Source organism: Hoplias malabaricus, chromosome 8, assembly GCF_029633855.1.
Source record: "Hoplias malabaricus isolate fHopMal1 chromosome 8, fHopMal1.hap1, whole genome shotgun sequence".
Lineage (NCBI taxonomy): Eukaryota > Metazoa > Chordata > Actinopteri > Characiformes > Erythrinidae > Hoplias > Hoplias malabaricus.
Window position 1 is genome coordinate 24,605,405 of NC_089807.1, and position 19,247 is coordinate 24,624,651.

Below are 19,247 nucleotides of genomic sequence, written 5' to 3' on the forward strand. Positions count from 1 at the left end.
AAACCCACGAAGTCTACAGCTCGTGCTCGGCGATCAGCACGAGTCCCTGCCTCGGTGGATGTCTCCGTGAAAGCGGCACCTCCAGCCGCGCCTGTCATCGTGAAAGCGGCACCTCCAGCCGCGCCTGTCCTCGTGAAAGCGGCGCCTCCAGCCGCGTCTGTCCCTGTGAAAGCGGCTCCCTCAGCCGTGCCTGTCTTTGTGAAAGTGGCGCCTCCAGCCGCGCCTGTCCCTGTGAAAGCGGCTCCCTCAGCCGCACATGCCCCCGTCACTGTACCTCCGGCCCCAAGGACTTCGGGGCCGGTTCCCAGGACTGTGCCCAGGCTGGTTCATCAGACTTCTCTACAGACATATGCCAGTCCTGTGCACCCCCCAGTTGTCTTGGTTCCAGTATCTGTTCCTGTCCTGGTTCCTATTTCTCTCCTTGTCCCTGTACCTGTGTCTGTTTTTGTCTCTGTTCCGGTCCCTGTCACCGTGTTTGTGTCTATCCCTGTGAATGTCATGGTTCCTGTTCCCCTGCCAAGCCCAGTCCAGTCCCCTGTTAGTCCTGTCCAGTCACCAGTTAAACCCTCTGTCCAGTCTCATGTCCAGTTTCCTATCCATTCCCAGTTCCCAGTCCCATCACCTGTCCTGTCACCATTTCCGTCAGATGTCCAACACCCTGTCCAGTCACGTGTGTCTGCTCCTATTCTGTCTCCGACTTTGTCCTCTGTCTTCTCTCGTTTCCCGTCTCTTCTGTCTAATCCTGTCCAATGTCCATTTAAGTCGAGTCTCTTGTCCCCAACTCCTTCCTGTCTTGTCCTGAGTCTGCTAGTTTCGTTTTTGTTTTGTTTCTCCTGGCCCCTCCTGCGCCAGCTCCTGGGGAGTTTAGCTTTTTCGCGCTCCGGGAGTTGCGCGTCTTGGGGGGGGGGCGTCTGTCACATCCTGGCCCAATCCTGTTTGTTTTCCCCTGCCATGTGGCTCTGTCTGTTTGTTGTTGTTTTGTTTCTCTAGCTCGTTTCTCGTTCTCGTTCGGTCTCTTGCCTGTTTCATGCCCCAGTCCTGTAGTGTTGTTACGTGCTCTTTTCCTATATTCTAAGCCGTGTTATTTCGTGTTTCTCCTCAAGTTCGTTTGTTTTGTTATTTCTATAATAAATTATCTGTGTTGTAGCGAGTGTGTCCGCCTCCGTTAGTCCACCCTTCACGTCCCCGTGACAATCACCCCATGTTGCAGCATGATATTTGCACAGTAAGGAGTGGACCAACATTCCAGAGGTCTCAATCAACAACCTGATCAACACTATGCCAAGGAGATGTGTTACACTGGTGGTCATACAATATTTGAGAGAAAAAGACCCTTTGTGTACATAGTGTCTTTGATCTTTGAGGTCAGAGCATGAAAAATGGGAGCAAAAACATTTTAAAGTGTTGCGTTTACATTTTTGTTCAGTATAAACAAATTAATTTAAAAACTGATATTTGTATGTGAAGTCTGTGGTGAAATTTGGGGTTGGAACAGTTTTTCAGCCATAATATTCACCTTTCTTCTTTTTTGGATGCCATCGTGACTGAGCATGCGCACAAACATGAAAGCTTAGGGTTGCTTCCTGTTTCATATAATAGCCAATGGAATCATTCCTGATTTAAATATTAAAATGCACTCTCCCTTACTCACCCAAGACCAGTCCAGATGTGGTGTTTTTCACGCAGCCTCATGTTTTCAACGCTTTGGTGACTTACAGCCACAGCCTTTTACAAGTTAGCAAAAAATGTCAAAATCAGTCCTATTAGCAGTGTGTGTCAGTGATCATTGGATATTCATAGGGACATGTTCCTACCATCACTATTATATGCCCTTCGGCCCAAATATACATGGTCCCAACACCTATATGCTTCATTACGGACCGAAGGGCTGCACATGTACAGAAAAATAGCTGCATGTGGCTCGTGAGCCACTGGTTGGCCACCCCTGCTTTACAGAATCACAGGTTTGAGTTTGTAGGAGTTCTACAATTTGTAGGAATTCTACACAATACTAATTGGTGGTGATAAATTTGAAAAATCGTCAAATTAAATTTACATTATAATGAGAGTATAATTTAGTTTTTTCAATGATTTGCTAATGTTTAAGCTATGATATACTTGAAGTGTGTGCAATATGACATATTGGCACTGGTGTGCTGAAGTCATAGGAAGAAGATCAGTACAACAGTGTCAATATCTCATGTTATAGCACAAATCTTGAGTGTATTATTGCAAATATACCATACTTATCTGTTTATTGTTAGGTTTTAAGATAAAGAGGACAGAAAAAGTTGTTTGTTTATGAAACTAGATTATCTTGTGTATTGATAATTTTTTCACAAATTCCATTCCTTCTAGCTCTTTTCAACTTAAGTGTTGAAATGGTTCCGGTCAGGATTTTTTAACATTTGTGCTGTTCAGTGAACCAGTCTGTGTTTGCTCTCTTTAGTGTCTGTGCTCTATCTTGAGTTTCTTTAACTGGACACACCACCGTACATCATCACGGTTCATGAAGAAATATTTACTCTTCTTTGGAGCCAGCTGGCAGCGGCACGGTGGCACAGCAGGTAGTGCCGCAGTCACATAGCTACAGGGACCTGGAGGTTGTGTGTTCAAGTCCCAATGTTCCTCGACTGTGAGGAGTTTGGTGTGTTCTCCCCTTGTTCACATGGATTACCTGCGGGTGCTCCGGTTTCCTCCCACTGTCCAAAAAGAGTTGGTAGGTGGATTGGCGACTCAAAAGTGTCCTTAGGTGTGAGTGAATGTGTGTGTGTCTGTGTTGCGCTGTGAAGGAATGGCGTGTGTTCCTCCAGGATGTATTCCTGCCTTGCGCTCAATGATTCCGGGTAGGTTCCGGACCCACTGCAATCCAGAACTGGATAAGTGGTTACAGATAATGAATGAATGAATGGTTCCAGCTGAGAATTTATCTTTTGGGTTCCAGAACCTATTTATGTTTGTGGATATGTGTGGAACATTTTAAAATTAGGTGTGTGAATCGGAATCCAGCTCAATGTTGGTGGAAAATTGTTACTGGGCAAGTTGCTGCTTCGTTACATGTATTTTGTGGAGGAATAAGAGCCAAGAGTGCCATTTTTGTGCAATATAGGTACTACTAGAATGTCTCTCACCCAATCACACTGGGGGGTCAGAAGTGTGTCATAATTAATCTTTTTTTTAGATTTTTATCATAGTTCAGGTTTTGTTTGTTTATATATATTTCCATATTTGGTATTGCTGAGACTGGATTATTTAGTAACTCTTACAGGGTAAATGCAGTGGTACAGACTTGTACACATATTGACTACATATTGGATTGGATTGCAGGATATAGACCCATACTGGACTCATATAATACAGGCCAATATTTTTTCTTGGATGTACATTACACAAGTATAATTTGGCAGTTGTAACAGCATATTTTCTGGCAAGTATTTTAATATGCATTTTGCCAGTTTTTTTCTTACATAATTACACATGGGTTTTGCATATGTAATTACACTGCACCAGCTGCTTTTCCTAAGGTGTGTAATTACTTACAGTAAAATGGTAACAAACAAAACCTGAATGTCTATAATGGCGCACTAATTTCACTGTACCTACATAATATTTGTGCAGTTACAAGGGACCACCCACAGTAAATATACTAAAATGAAATACAGTGTTTTTCTACCAACCAGGAACCAGAACGGTTCCCATTTACAAGCCTGGTTTGGAACCATTTAGCACTTTTCCTCCAACATATAATGGTTTGGGAACCAGAAAGGTTTGTTTCCAGCTGGAACCAAAGATGTCATCCATGGTCATGTTAAGCTTCAGAAACTCCAGAAAGGGGCTGATTTTAGTGAGACATGTAGCAAGTTGGCTACATTTTTTCCTCTGTTCACAAGGACAGCTCTGAACTTGGCAGCATTTACACGTGTATCATATATAACAAAGATCTTAACCTGCTGTAAAAAAAGATAAATAGTGACCCTGCCATAACATCGGGCTCTTGCGCCGAACTCAGGCACAGGGATACTGGAACCGAGCAACACCGCAACACCCCCTCCCTTATGATGAATCCTTGGTAGCCATCTAAACTGGTGGAAACGCGGGCTAGTTCACTGGATAATCCCAAGGATCCAAGAAACAGTAACAGAACCAGTTCACAAACCACCTGTTTGTGGAAAAGTACCAACAGGAATTCTACACATATTTTATTTACATAGTCACTGTGGAACATTTGTTTAGTTACATGGTACAATTGTGTAATAGCACTGCATTTACATAACTTCAAAAGAAGTGGGTTTTGGTTTGGTATTTACAAAACTACATTCCTAAACCATAATGGTTTTACATTCTTTAGAACATCAAAAATTTAAATAGATGGGTGATACTTAGGGTTAAATTGGGTGAGCAATGTTTAAAATAAATAAATAGAGGCCAGTTTCTACCTTTTCAGAATTATAATTATAATATTTTGGGGGTAGGACCATGCCCGAACTCTTCCCATCAGCCCTATATATACACTGCACACTCATATCATTTTTGTTGTTCATTTATGAGTGCGCATGTGCGGAGCCGTGCATGCAACCTGTTATAGTAGCTCCCGTTCATGTTTTTCATTTTTCTTTTTAACTCTTATTTATCTATCTAATATTTTATTTATTTGACGAGGCAACTTAGCAAATCTGTGCCCTCTCGAAACATGCTAGTAGAGAAAGGCTTGGTCTGTTTTATCATTGTGAAAGTGATTCTTTCACTCTCCTGGTCTACTGCTGCACAGCAACATGGGTCTTTTGTTTACACCCGTGATCAGCTGATCATGCTGAAGCCAGTCGGCATGGTGACCAGGACAACTAACATCCCCGAAGAGCTTTGGAGACGGACACACAGGGAATGCAGAGGAGGAACAAAACAGCACAATGGGAAAGCGAGGGCAAGACGATGGAGGCTTATGCAGAAGAGGGGATATAAACCATGTCTCCCCTCTCTCATCAGGGGAATGTGAGATCTCTGGCTAATAAAATGGACAAGCTAACCACATTAGCCAGGAGTCAATGGGAGTACTGGCAGTGTAGTTTACTGTACTTTTCAAAGACATAGCTGCACCAGGACATTCCAGATGACAACGTTTCCATGGATGGCTTTCAGACATTTCGTGCTGACCGTGACTGTGCCAAGAGTGGCAAGTGCAAAGGAGGAGGGCTTGCTGTGCTAGTTAATAGCCATTGGTGTAACCCTGGTAAAATTACCATCAAGGAACATGTCTGTTGCCCGGACATTAAGCTGTTGGCTGTTGGACTCAGGCCATATTATTTTCCGTGAGAGTTCTCCCATGTTATTATCTTGGCTGTTTATATCCCCACCTCTGCCATCCCAACGTCGCATTCACTCAACCATAGTGCATCTCCAAACTCAACACCCGAGTGCCTTCATTGCTATATGAGATGACTTCAACCACGTCACTATGGCCAAGACACTACCAAACTTCATTCAGTATGTGCACTGTCCCACCAGACAGGTCAGAACACTGGACTTGCTGTATGCTAATGTTAAAGATGCATACAGCTGCTCCCCCCTCCATCCTCTAGGTAGGTCAGACCACGGCTTGGTGCACCTCAGTCTCGGGTATGTGCCACAGGTAAAGAGTCATCTCACGCAAACAGTGAGGAGATGGTCGGAGGAGACTTATGAGACACTGCAGGACTGCTTTGAGGCTACAGACTGGCCGGCTTTCTATGAGCTGCATAAAGAGGACATTGATGGGCTCACAGAGTGCATTACAGTCTACATCAACTTCTGTGTGGACTCCACTGTCCCAACCAGGACTGTTAAGTGTTACCCAGACAACAAACCATGGGTAGCAAAGGACATTAAAGCTCTCCTTAACAAAAAAAAAGAGGGCCTTCAGAGCTGGAGACAGGGAGGAGGTGAGAACAATCCAGAGGGAACTGAAGACAACCATCAGGGAGGCTAAGAACAAATATAGGAGGAATCAGGAGTGGAAATTCCAGCAGAACAACATGAGGGAGGTCTGGAATGGTATGAGGACCATCACTGGGTTCAGGTCCAGTAACAACAGAAGTAGAGAGCAGTGTGGACAGGGCTAACCGGCTAAATCTGTTCTTTAACAGATTTGATACTGGAGGCTCTGACCACCCTAGTACAGACTCCTTTGCTGCCAGTCCTCAGCAGCCCTCTCCACTCCCCCTCCCTCCACCTCCTAATAGACCACCTCACACCTCCACCACTCCCCCAGCTGTCATTTCTACAGTGAGACTCACTGCTGAAGAGGCTCCACACAAACAAGGCTGCAGGCCCTGATGGGTTCCCCCCAGGATGCTTAAAGCCTGTGCCACACAGGTTTGTGGAGTACTGCACCATGTCTTCAACATGAGCCTGAGACTCCAGAGGGTTCCTGTGATGTGGAAGACATCCTGCATTGTTCCTGTTCCAAAGAAAACATGACCCAGTGACATCAAGGACCACAGGCTAGTGGGACTGAAGTCCCATGTCATGAAGACCATGGAGAGGCTGGATCAGCTCCAGCCCATGTTCCAGCTACTTCTGGACCCCCTCCAGTTCTCCTACCAGCCCCGCCTGGGAGTTAAGGATGCAATCATCTACCTGCACAATACCTGTACACTCACTGGACAAGCCAGCCAGCACTGTGCGGATAATGTTTTTTTACTTCTCCAGTGCATTCAACACCATTAGGCCTGCTCTTCCAGGTAATAAGCTGATAGTGATGCAAGTAGATGTTCCCCTCATGTTCTGGATTGCTGACTACCTGACTGCCAGACCACAGCATGTACACCTGCAGCACTGTGTGTTGAACACAGTGGTGAGCAATATTGGAGCCCCGCAGGGAACTGTCCTCTCTCCATTCCTCTTCACCTTCTACACCATGAATTTCAGCTACTGCACAGAGTCCTGGCACCTTCAGAAGTGGGCACCGGTGTCCACTGTGTTCATCACGGGGGGTCAGTGTGGACACTGTGGAGGACTACAAATACTTGGGATTGCACAATGACAATAAACTGGGCTGGGCTAAGAACACTGATGCTCTCTACAGGAAGGGCCAAAGTCGTCTTTATTTTCTGAGGTTCCTGAGGTCCTTTAACATCTGCCAGACTATGCTCATGATCTTCTATGAGTCTGTGGTGGCGAGTGCTATCCGATATGCTGTTGCATATGACTTAAAGGCTAAGCACCAGCTATATGAAAGTGTCAAACAAATAAATACAGTGGAATTTCAGTTCCAAACTTGTGTTTATTGATAGTCAGAAAACATGTTTTTTCTTACTAATTCAAGGAATAAGGTTTAAAAGACCGTAGGTCCACCCCCCAACGGTGTTCAGAAACTCTAATAGGCATCTTGCATAGATGGTGGACAACAACTCTAGAAGTTGCACTTAATTTCATGCAAAATAATGAAAAGGTGTGTTGTTTTTGCCTGCAATAATTCAATGTACAGTGGAACATCTGTGCACAAATGGCCCAAAGATCCCAAAATATCCAGAAAATGGACTAAACTTGTCAACTTTAAACGGGCACTTTGGAGAGGACCATCAGCTCACTCCGTTATCTGTAGTGCTCATTTCACTGGTGCTTTTGCAACAATATGGGCATGTAAGGAAACCAACGAAAGGTGTTCAAGAGCCTCTGTATACATGGAAGTAAACAGGGTAAGTACACTTACTTTGCCTGTTTTAGTTGGTGTTACTTAACGTTAGCTTGACTTGCTAAACTTGGTGGCTCAGATTATACTAGGCTACGTAGTTGCATTACGGAGGTTTATAGTGTCAGATGAATTCGAGTTCGACTTCAAATTAGCTTATTGCTAGGCTATTGTCATGAATAATGTTTGTTTTTTAGCTAGCTAGATACTGTCATAACAGTCAGTCATAACGGTGTTTTACCGCAGCGTTGTTCAGCGTGTTGTGGGTGTGGAGCTGGTGGTAGTGTCGGAGAGGAGGATGCAATCTAAGCTAAAGGCCATTATGAAAATTGCTTCCACCCACTCTATGACACAGTGATGAAATACAAGAACACATTCAGTGCAAGACTCGTTCCACAGAAATGCACTACAGAGTGCCACAGGAGGTCTCTCCTACATGTGGCCATCAAACTCTATAACTCCTCCCTCAAAGTGTGACACCATGGTTCATCCGTACAATACTCAGTAACACATTATACTGTTTGTATGCACAATAACAATAATAACTGTGATTCATTTTTCTCAATGTGTGCAATAATTCAGAGGTACAATAAGCTATACAATATATTTTATATTTATTATCACAGACAATGCCAATTTACTGTATTGTAATGTAAATATGTTAATATTGCAAATTTTTCTTTTGTTTTGGTTCTTTTGTTTGTACCAGCAATTTCCCTCTGGGATCAATAAAATATTTCTGAATCTGAAAGTTGTTCCTAACTCCACCTTGCCTCCAACCCTTATCTATTGTATTCATCTATTCAATGTGGGTGGATGGGGATGGGTGGTTTGGCTTTACACACCTTCCAATGCCACCCTGAACTCCTGCTCATATATCTGATTTCAACTACCTGTTTCAGTCTTTACAGGCATAATTCATACAAGCAAAATAATATGTAAATGTTTAACTTGGCAATAAGTGGACCATTTCTTCGTAAATATTATGTAACTGCAGTGCAATAAAAGTGTGTACCATGTACCTAAACAAATATTTGACAAAAATATTTGAAAAATTGTTGGAATGTTTCTTTGTAACTGTTTTGTTATATTATGTAACTACAGTGAAATTACAGGGCTGCAAAATGTAAATGTTACACTAGAATATATGGACATTTCTTGTGTAATTGTAATGTAATTACAGTGCAGTTAGAGTGGAACCTAACTGAGAATATCTACACAAATATTCTACAGTAAGTATAGTAAAATTAGTGGTCATATATTAGAAAACCACACTCTAGGTATTTAGTAATACAAATGACAACAGTTATTAAATCATTTTAAACATTTAAATGGCTTCTGTGTGTATATCACCCACTCTGAATTGTCCTGCATTGCCATCATCCAGCTCCAGGATATAGCCTTCCACTGCGATAGTAGATAGTGGAGGCTGTTTCCAAGACAGAGTAGCACTGCTGGTCTGACTACAGCATTCCTCCAGCTGCAGGACTGGAGCTGCAGGGACTATGTAAAAACACAGCCATTAACACATAAGTACACAGACACATACACGAACTTACATAGCCATGTGGATTCCAGACATTTTAACTGTATACTAGGGATGGGCAGTATCCACATTTTTCATATCATAATACGTTCTCAAAATATTATCTCAGTATAAGGTATTACCGTGGGGAGGGGGTGCTCTGTCCGGCTGCGGATTTTCTGAGAAGCATGTCTGTTTACTACAGAACCCTGGAGGGGACATGGGTAAAAAAAATAATTTGAGTGAACATTTTACAGTTCGTTCACACATTTTAGCTAATTCAAGTGAACGAATTGCAATTCGTTCAGTGTTGATCACACTGTGTATATATGGATTATGAAGTGTGTGTAAGGAAATGTTGAAGTAAACGGCGTGCATCATCTTTTAGGCTGAGCACTAGAAGCTCATAACTGTCAACTAAACACAACGACACCAAAATAGAATAATTATTTGCACTCGATCGATTTCCAGAGCCCTACATTTCACAAAATTGTCCTGTTTATAACTTAGGAGCCATAGATATTTTACATAATTCCTGTGAAGGTTGGTTAGGCTTCTATCTGTGCGTCAGCCTCCGCATGGACATTAAGCGTTTTAAACTTGCACTTATATAAATAAATAAAGAACAATAGGTAGGCTTAGATAAAAACGAACTGAAACAACCTTCAAATAAACAACAAATTAACCAATTAAGAAATAAAGGTTTTCAAATAATTTTTTTTTACACATGTCCCCTCCATGGCGCTGTAGTTTACAGATCAATTCCTTTCTCTTTTAACCCAAGCTCAGCGCTAAATTTACAACTGCGGTAGGCTACTGGGCTTTTACAGGAGTTGGACAATGAAACTGAAACACCTGGTCCACAATACTTTATTAGTATGGTGTAGGGCCTCCTTTTGTGGCCAATAAAGTGTCAATTCGTCTTGGGAATGACATATACAAGTCCTGCACAGTGGTCAGAGGGATTTTAAGCCATTCTTCTTGCAGGATAGTGGCCAGGTCACTATGCGATGCTGGTGGAGGAAAACGTGTCCTGACTCGCTCCTCCAAAACACCCCAAAGTGGCTCAATAATATTTAGATCTGGTGACAGTGCAGGCCATGTGAGATGCACATGGTCCTCCAGAATGGTTCGGTAGTCCTTGGGAGTGACACGCCCATCTAGCACAAGTATTGGGCCAAGGGAATGCCATGATATGGCAGCCCAAACCATCACTGATCCACCCCCATGCTTCACTCTGGGCATGCAACAGTCTGGGTGGTACGCTTCTTTGGGGCTTCTCAACACCATAACTCTCCCGTATGTGGGGAAAACACACGTGGACTCATCAGAGAACAATACGTTTCACATTGTCCACAGCCCAAGATTTGCGCTCCTTGCACCATTGAAACGGGCAGCCATGGTTTATATTTTTTGGATACAATCCGGGTTAGCACCCGAACATCCCTTTCAGACAGCTTCCTCTTGCGTCCACAGTTAATCCTGTTGGATGTGTTTCGTCCTTCTTGGTGGCATGCTGACATTTCCCTGGATACCGTGGCTCTTGATACATCACAAAGACTTGCTGTCTTGGTCACAGATGCACCAGCAAGACGTGCACAAACAATTTGTCCTCTTTTGAACTCTATTATGTCACCCATAATGTTGTGTGCATTGCAATATTTTGAGCAAAACTGTGCTCTTACCCTGCTAATTGAACCTTCCCACTCTGCTCTTACTGGTGCAATGTGCAATTAATAAAGATTGGCCACCAGGCTGGTCCAATTTAGCCATGAAACCTCCCACACTAAAATGACAGGTGTTTCAGTTTCATGGTCAAACCCCTGTATTTTTCAGCCCGTGACATCAGCAGTCATTGAGCTCCCACAGCGCCCCTTCCCTGTCGCTCTCTTAAATGCACATGAAAATTTTAGCTGACTTTTAAAGACACAGAACCTAAATTTGACACACCCCACACACGTCATAAATACCACCCTCATTTTAAGATACAGTCCAAATTTTTAAATACCGTGGTGTACGGTATTATCGTTATACCACTCAACCCTACTGTATACACAGTCATATATACATCATTGTACATCAGTGGTTCTCTAATATTTTCTATCGTTCCCCACCTCAGACAAAGAGGAATTTCAAAGCCCCACCTGTACCATATCTCCGCAAATAACTTGTAATAATATACACATGCATGTTTCAAATCTTCTTATTTATTTAAGTAATATCAACCTTTATCCCCAAATCGGTTGCTTAACATTATAACACCAGATACAACATTAAAAATTTTAATGAAAATTGGCCTACGAATTAAATTGTGCTTCAGTTTCTCACTTTGCAATTTGTTGAAACTTGAGCAAAGGCAGGTGCAAGAGTTTTATATTTTGTGGGGGAGGCACATTTTGTGGGGGAGTCAAAGCCCGCACCATACCCAAAATATTAGATAGCTATAAACTGATTCCTATGTAGATAAGGCGGTAAAATATTACATTTATATTGATGTGGAACAGCCATCGACTAACATTAATGTGAGGGATTGAGGCTTCAACAACACACTATTTAAATTAACATACTACGCATCAGAAAGCACTGCTAAGGGTGGTATATATATATATATATATATATATATATATATATATATATATATCTTTTTTTTTCATACTATTAAGTGCAGCAGTGTGCAGTTTGGGACACAGCCAGAGACTAACGTTAACTTGCTGCATGTCACAACCTGAACACAGCTCAAATAAATGTGAACTAATTCTCAGATCCTCTTCTGTTACCCTGTTATATACAAGCATAGCATTTTGAGAAACGCTGGTATACATACACACATACAGTCATATGAAAAAGCTGTAAAACATGCCATCTTACCTTTCATCTGAACAAAGTCAAGTTGTTGGATAGTTTGTAGTAACGAGCCGTTGTCCAGTGTCAGGTCAAAGTCACTACTTATACGAGGTGTTAGAGTGCCCTTGCCCCACTGACCCTCAGTCATATGCACCCTACGAATCAATGCATTAGAGATCTATACACACACACACACAAACACACACACACACAAACACACACACACACACACACACACACACACACACAAGGATACCCTATTAAAGGAACGCTATGTAGTAAATTACAGTTTTATGGCACAAATCTCATGGTGTATGGTTAGCTAGCTACAAGAATAATCTAGCTCAATATTCGTGGTATGTACATCATATGGCAGAGAGAGCATGGAGAAGAAAAAGTGAGAGCGCGAGAATGAGCACAAGTTAATATTGGACTTAATTTACACAGCAGAGTTAGCTGAAACAGATTTGAGGACACAAGTTAGAGTAGTAAGTATTTGTTGCCCTTTTTTATGTGTTGTGGTGTAAGTGAAACCTTTTGTTGATGAAAGTGTTATAATCAGTTTTTTGAGTTACTGAGCAGTGAGCCAGGGATTGTGGCTTCTAACTTTAGCTGGGAAAGCTCAATTTTTACACTTTATATATTGATTCTGGTTTCTGTGTGGATTAAATGACTACTGTTACATTTTGTGTTGGTGGAACTCATGCTTTGTTGAGGACTGTATATAATCAGGTTTTTGAGAGTTATAAACAAGGGCAAGTGGTAGCCAGATAAGCTCACTTTCTAACTTTAGACATCAATTCTAATGCTTTTCGTGGGTTGCTGTGGTTATAATAGAATACCACCAAAGTTACACTTTATGGTTGTAATAACATAGTCCGGTGTGTGTTATGAGCAATATATGTGTTTTACTGTGTAGTCAACATTATTTTATTCAATTATACACATACCCTGGAGCATCAGCTGAAGCCTCAAGAGCCATTTGCGAATTATAAGAGAGAGCGGTGTGTGTGTGTGTGTCTGTGAGCGAGAGACAGGGAGAGTGTGTGTTAGTAGAAGCCCGGAGAGCTGGTCTTGTTTAAGTGAATGAGCGAGCAAGTGAGAGAGAGTTGGGAGTGGGAATTGATTTCACAACAGTAATGAATTACACTCAGGAGCAGGTAGGGGGTGATCAGGAGACAAATTATTACATTTTATTCCTTTTTTCAATGTCTGTGTTTGGTCATTTCAGGCCTATTTGTGAGCCTGTTGGTCTCCTTTCAACGTCCTCCGTTTTCATTTAATATAGCATTTGTGCAGTCACATGTGGTATCCCCCTCATTTTTGTAGCAAACATCCTATCGATGTTGTTTAGGTTAACTGTTACAATGTGTGTTTCTCAGCTTTGGATTGTTCTTTATTAATACAGCTACCAACACACTTAGAACATTGCATAATTCACCAATGTAGTGAATCTTTTATCTACAGTAGTACATAATAATTGCTATATTGATACTACATTAACAACATTAATAATTATATATATATATATATATATATATATATATATATATATATATATATATATATATATATAACCCTCAACGGTCATACACATAACCCCCCAAAACACAATCCTTTTTTTCCCCATTTCTTTTTTGTTCCCAGCCTATATGAGCATGGGCTTTTGTTTGGGGAGATCCTTAATATAATGTAATGTAAGAAAGGGTGAGCAGCATGTGAGAGACATAAACCTGAAGGAACTTGGGTACGGCTAAACCTCCAAGCAGTCCTCAGTCCAAGCCACCCACACATTAAGAACCTCCTTCTGCATAAAAAGGTGAAAATGAGTCCCCCATCCATCATGCTCTTAGCATGTTAGCATTAACATTCATTCATTATCTGTAACCGCTTATCCAGTTCAGGGTTGCGGTGGGTCCAGAGCCTACCTGGAATCATTGGGCGCAAGGCAGGAATACACCCTGGAGGGAGCGCCAGTCCTTCACAAGGCAACACAGACACACACACACATTCACTCACACACTCACACCTACGGACACTTTCGAGTCGCCAATCCACCTAACAACGTGTGTTTTTGGACCGTGGGAGGAAACCGGAGTACCCGGAGGAAACCCACACGGGGAGAACACTCCAACTCCTCACAGACAGTTAGCATTAACATATTAGTACTTTAAAAGTATCCTTACCTAGTGACCAGGTTGGTTACAACATGCAGATGGCTCTATGCTGGATGAGGAGGAATCCTCAAACCTTTAAGTATTTTGGTACATTTATTAATTATGCCATGCTCTTAGTGTGCTGTTAGCTAGGTTAATGAAGAGCAATCCAAAGTAGGTTAAGTGTTAAAATGTGTTCACACTGATATGCTACACAGTTAACAAAGGAAAATGTTTATCATACAGAGATGATGTACTGAACAGGAATTAAGCCTTATCCTGAGCTAAAATTTCTTTGGACATACTTTATTGAGAATGCAGTGTAGTTCAGTACCAATTTACAGTATGTATATGTGGAGCATTCTAATATTAATATCTAATTCATCATTCATCAGACTCTCCAAACCAATTCAGAAGCAGGTGTAAACTTGGCCAGCAGGAGCCATCTCTGCCTTTCATGACTGTTTTGAATTCACTGCATGGGACATGTTCAGGGAGGCTGCAACTGACGACAAAACTGTTAACTTGGAGGAGCACACAGCATCAGTGACTGGCTGCATCAGCAAGTGCATTGATGATATTACTGTCTCCAGGACCATCATCTCATGCCCAAACCAAAAGTGATTTTGGATTTTGGGTAATTAAACTTCATGACAAGAGAGTCAACACAGAGCTCTCTCTTCACATCTTAAGATAATATAATCAGCAGGGGGGAGTCAAGACTACCAAATAATAGAGCCTTGTTTGGTTTTATATATATATATATATATATATATATATATATATATATATATATATATATATATATATATATATATATATACAAAACGAAACTATGTACCAAACTACTAGAAAACATGTTTTATTCCAATATCTCTCTTATAAGCACACCAGCAACCTTATACCATCTCTGACTGAATCCCTTTTGTTCTAACTACTGACATATCTAAAGGGTGGGCTCTAAGAACTAAGCACCACCCTTGATCTCTCCAGGTCCAATCACAGCATGTGTTCCTCCCCTGGGATGGGGCCAAGGAACCATTGAAAAGCTCCACGCACAGAGTGAATCTTCACTGAGAGTGACAGTCAAGTTCAGTCAGAGTTCAGCAGACAGAGTCAGTCAGTAAGTTGCAGTTTGGAGAGTCAACTAAGAAGAGAATGAATCAACTTCGGGAATCATATTCAACCAAGGGAAAAAAGGACTCAGCTCCCCTAGACAAAGAAGCTGGACTCCATAAAGAAAACTCTGAACCTTCTGCAGAAAGAGTTTTATAGTTAATTTTTTTGTTTTGTTTTGTTATTTAACTTCATTTGATTTTTTTATCGCTCAACAAAAGCTTCTTCATTAGACCTAATCAAAGGCTTGTAGACTTGATTTGGCCAAGCAAGTTAGACCACATGAGTCGATTTACGAATCCTAATGGCATTACTTTCCCTGTTCTTGAATACTCATTCCACCTTAAGAGTCGAAGCTAATGCTAGGTTTAGAAACAAAACTCATTTTGAAACACTTTTTATTTCCCATTTAAAACACAAGACCAAGTTTACATCATGTCACTAAAACATCTACCTACAGGAGAAAGCTTATATATATATCTACCAAGCTTGATTTCTCTGTTCCACCTTAAATAGGTGAATACACAAGTATTTTCAAACACAATGTTTAGTAATTTGTTTAAACAAACAGAAACACACCATGAAGAAACACACCTGAATATGCATCAATTTCTTTAAAAAAAAAAATGGGATTTACACTTTTCAATGATGTTGTTATTCACCTTCTTCAAATAAAACATACAAAACACGGTCCTGACACGTTTGAAATGTCATCATGCCTCACTTTCTTTGTAAAAACAAAACCTATGGCCTTTATTTCTTTTAATCTATATATAGGTGTCTGTACTTCTTTATTCGTTTCAGAAATTATTTGCTGTTACCTGTTCAGGAGAAAATTAGCCAGCTCTGGCTCTGTTCTGTAGCATTGCTGCTTGTAAACTGCCAACAGTTTTGAAACATAAGGCCAATATTTACTCTCATTTTACTCCGTCTCCTGTCATGGACATTTTTAGAAGGGCAATGGGGCTTTTTAAAATATAACATTAACTCAGTTCACTTGGTCATTTCATGGCTGCAAGACACTGTTTGTAGACCTACCAGCAGTGGACTGTAAAATGATTGAACAGAGGGTGGGATCACAGGCAGGAACTTGGAGGGCGGGATCATAAATGTTCTGCACTAGACTGGCCAATTCTAAAAAAATATATAATGCTTTAGCAGTGCTGTGAGAAGCAGCAGTGTTTTAGCTTTGATTGTTTAGTTAATCTATGATCACACACCCTGGACATTTTATGACTATGTATAATAAATAAAATTAATATTAAAATTAATATTGTATATATTTTATTATGATTGATTCGAGTCCCCCTCCAGGTGACTGTCTGTATTGTGTTTGGCGTGTTCTTCCTGTGGGCTTCCTCAGGGTGCTCCGGTTTCCTCCCATGGTAGAGAAAACACATGTTGGTAAGTGGATTGGCTACCCCAAAAACATCCATAAGTGTGAGTGTGTGAGTGAATGTGTGAGTGTGTTTTGTCCTGTGAAGTACGGCACCCCACCTTGTATTCCCACCTTGTAGGATTCCGTGTAGGCTTTGGATGCACGACCCTGAAGTCTAAATGGAAGCTATAGTTTATCCTAGAAATACACTTGACACCAACCACTGAGCTATGAAATGAACCTGGTGATCTTACTTTCTCCCTGGAGATGACGTTGAGATAATGTGAGCAGAGTACTTCCAAGATGCGCAGTTCATCAAGCTTTCTGGAGCCACTGGCCTGGTCGATCCACTATTCCTCTTCACCCAGCTTTGGGTTTTGCTTTGGTCAGAGACACAGCTGTAAAGGGGGGACCAGCTTGAAACCTTCTCTGTCACTGAAAATGCGTCCTTTGGTGAACCACGAGCATATCTGTCCTGGGCCGCAGAGATCTAAGATTTCTTACATCTACATCTTACATCTTACATTCAAATCTATGGCAGGAGTTTTTTTTTGTGTGGAAGCAACCTCTAATCCTCTAATTCTCCTCTTTCACTCCATTCTGTGTACAGTGTGTACTGAAGTTAGTTGTCTGTGGTCTTACTGGACTATTTTGCTTTTTCTCTAATCCTTCTTCTCTTTGTTTTAAATGCTTGAGGGCCAGTGGTTTATACCTGATGTGATGACCAACACCTTGGAGTGTTAAAGGGCTGGATGGTTCTGAAGGACTGAGGGAGTATAATAAATCCCCAGTTCTCAACTTTAATTGGAGGCAGCTGCGAAGCTGTGAAGGGGGGCATGGTGGCACAGCAGGTAGTGTTTCTGTGACACAGCTCTAGGAACTTGAAGTTGTGCGTTCAAGTCCTGCTCTGGGTGACTGTCTGTGAGGAGTGTAGGGTGTTCCCCCTGCGTTCGCATGGGTTTTTTCCGGGTGCTCTGGTTTCCTACCATGGTTCAAAAACACTGGTAGGTGGATTGGCTACTCAAAAGTGTCCATAGGTGTGAGTGTGTTTTGCCCTGTGAAGGACAGGTGCCCCCTCCAGGATGTGTTCCCACCTTGCGCCCAGTGATTCATGGGCTATGAATGATGGTGGCTTCTTATTGTTCTAAAGTGTTAAGAGGTGAGACCATGAAAGTCATTGTCAAACCTTAGTTAAAACTGGTTTTACTTCATTCAGCCATTCACAAATGACCTCTGTTATTGTTACAGAACTGTGTGGATTGAAGCCAGTGAAGATTTTTAGGCCTCTCCACACATGTGCATTGTTCTGCTCCAATTTGGTCTCCAGCTTAGTGTTATATGGCCTTGGTCACTTTAATCCTTGTCCTCTGACCTGAAGGTTCTCTTTTTCTGGTTCAAAATAAATTTTAAGCTTCTTGTGACACAATATTTTATGTTTAGTAAGCATTAGATAGTCCTTGAAGGAACAACAAAATCCACACAGAAGTTTAAGTTTGATCCACACAGGTGTATTAGGTGTCATCAATGTCTTGATCATGTGGTTCACAGAGAATACCTCATTGTGAGGCCACATGACTGTATTAATTCTAGGGGCCCCAGGGGCCATTTCATTGCTGTCATGGGTAATGCTGGCTGTCTACATTCCAAGGGCTTGCACAGAATTACAACACTGTTGTTAGATTGGCCCAGTTGAGGGAGAGCTATGGAGTTTTATGCTCCTTTAACATTAGCATAAAACAAGTCCAATGTTCTATGTTCTCCCCTTCACAAACTTGAATGTGGGCAGACATTAAAAGAGGAAAGTGTGACTTAAGTCTCCAGATGCTGTGAAGACTTTATTGGGACATTGATTCTGCACCATCACAATGGTAGTGTAGATGAGGTAACGTAATGTCTGCACTGGTGGAAGAATATGGACAATAATAATAATATAATTATTTTAATATAATTAAACTTCTAAATAAGCATGGTGCTTATATACATTTATATAACTGCAACTAATACAAAAACAAATATGGTAATTTAAGAAGATTTTTAAACACTTTCTATGATGTCATTAAAAATGTGGTTATAACTCTGTAATAATGCTTTGTAAGCATACATAAAAACAACAATAATGCCACATAAGACACTCGTAATGAGCTTTAATTAAATATTTGTAACTTATAATCATCACTATTCATTATAAATCTCTTTAAATTGATAACGGCTTGTGCATAATTATAAAATTCTAATTCTATAATATGTATTAACACTATAACTATAATATGTATTAAATACACTCTCCTTAAAAAGGTATGGTATGGTACATTATTGTTCCTCAAGGTACAAACTGTGTAAATGAACCTTTAAATATACAATAGTGGTGTTTAGGTTCAGTTGTGTTCCCTAAAGATACATTACATTCTTATCTACAGAATGAGAGGTTAATACAAACCGGATTCCAAAAAAGTTTGGACACTAAACAAATTGTGAATAAAAACTGAATGCAATGATGTGGAGGTGCTGTCATAAAATTTCAGTCTTACAAAATGTTAAGGAGTCAGTTGCAGGTTTATTCAA

General features: G+C 41.1%; 1 protein-coding gene across 5 annotated transcripts in view; it reads right to left on the reverse strand.

The window, feature by feature from the left end:
- trim9 (tripartite motif containing 9) overlaps positions 1-19,247 on the reverse strand; it is a 322,256-nt gene that overhangs the window by 152,669 nt on the left and 150,340 nt on the right. For 3 of the 5 annotated variants that reach the window (XM_066679689.1, XM_066679688.1, XM_066679692.1), the window contains 3 exons: positions 12,060-12,213; positions 9,335-9,400; positions 9,024-9,169 (listed from right to left, as the gene is read on the reverse strand). In XM_066679689.1, the coding sequence (XP_066535786.1) occupies positions 9,024-9,169; positions 9,335-9,400; positions 12,060-12,213 (366 nt within the window). The remainder of the gene's footprint in view (positions 1-9,023; positions 9,170-9,334; positions 9,401-12,059; positions 12,214-19,247) is intronic. The other 2 variants (XM_066679691.1, XM_066679690.1) reach the window with 1 other exon arrangement.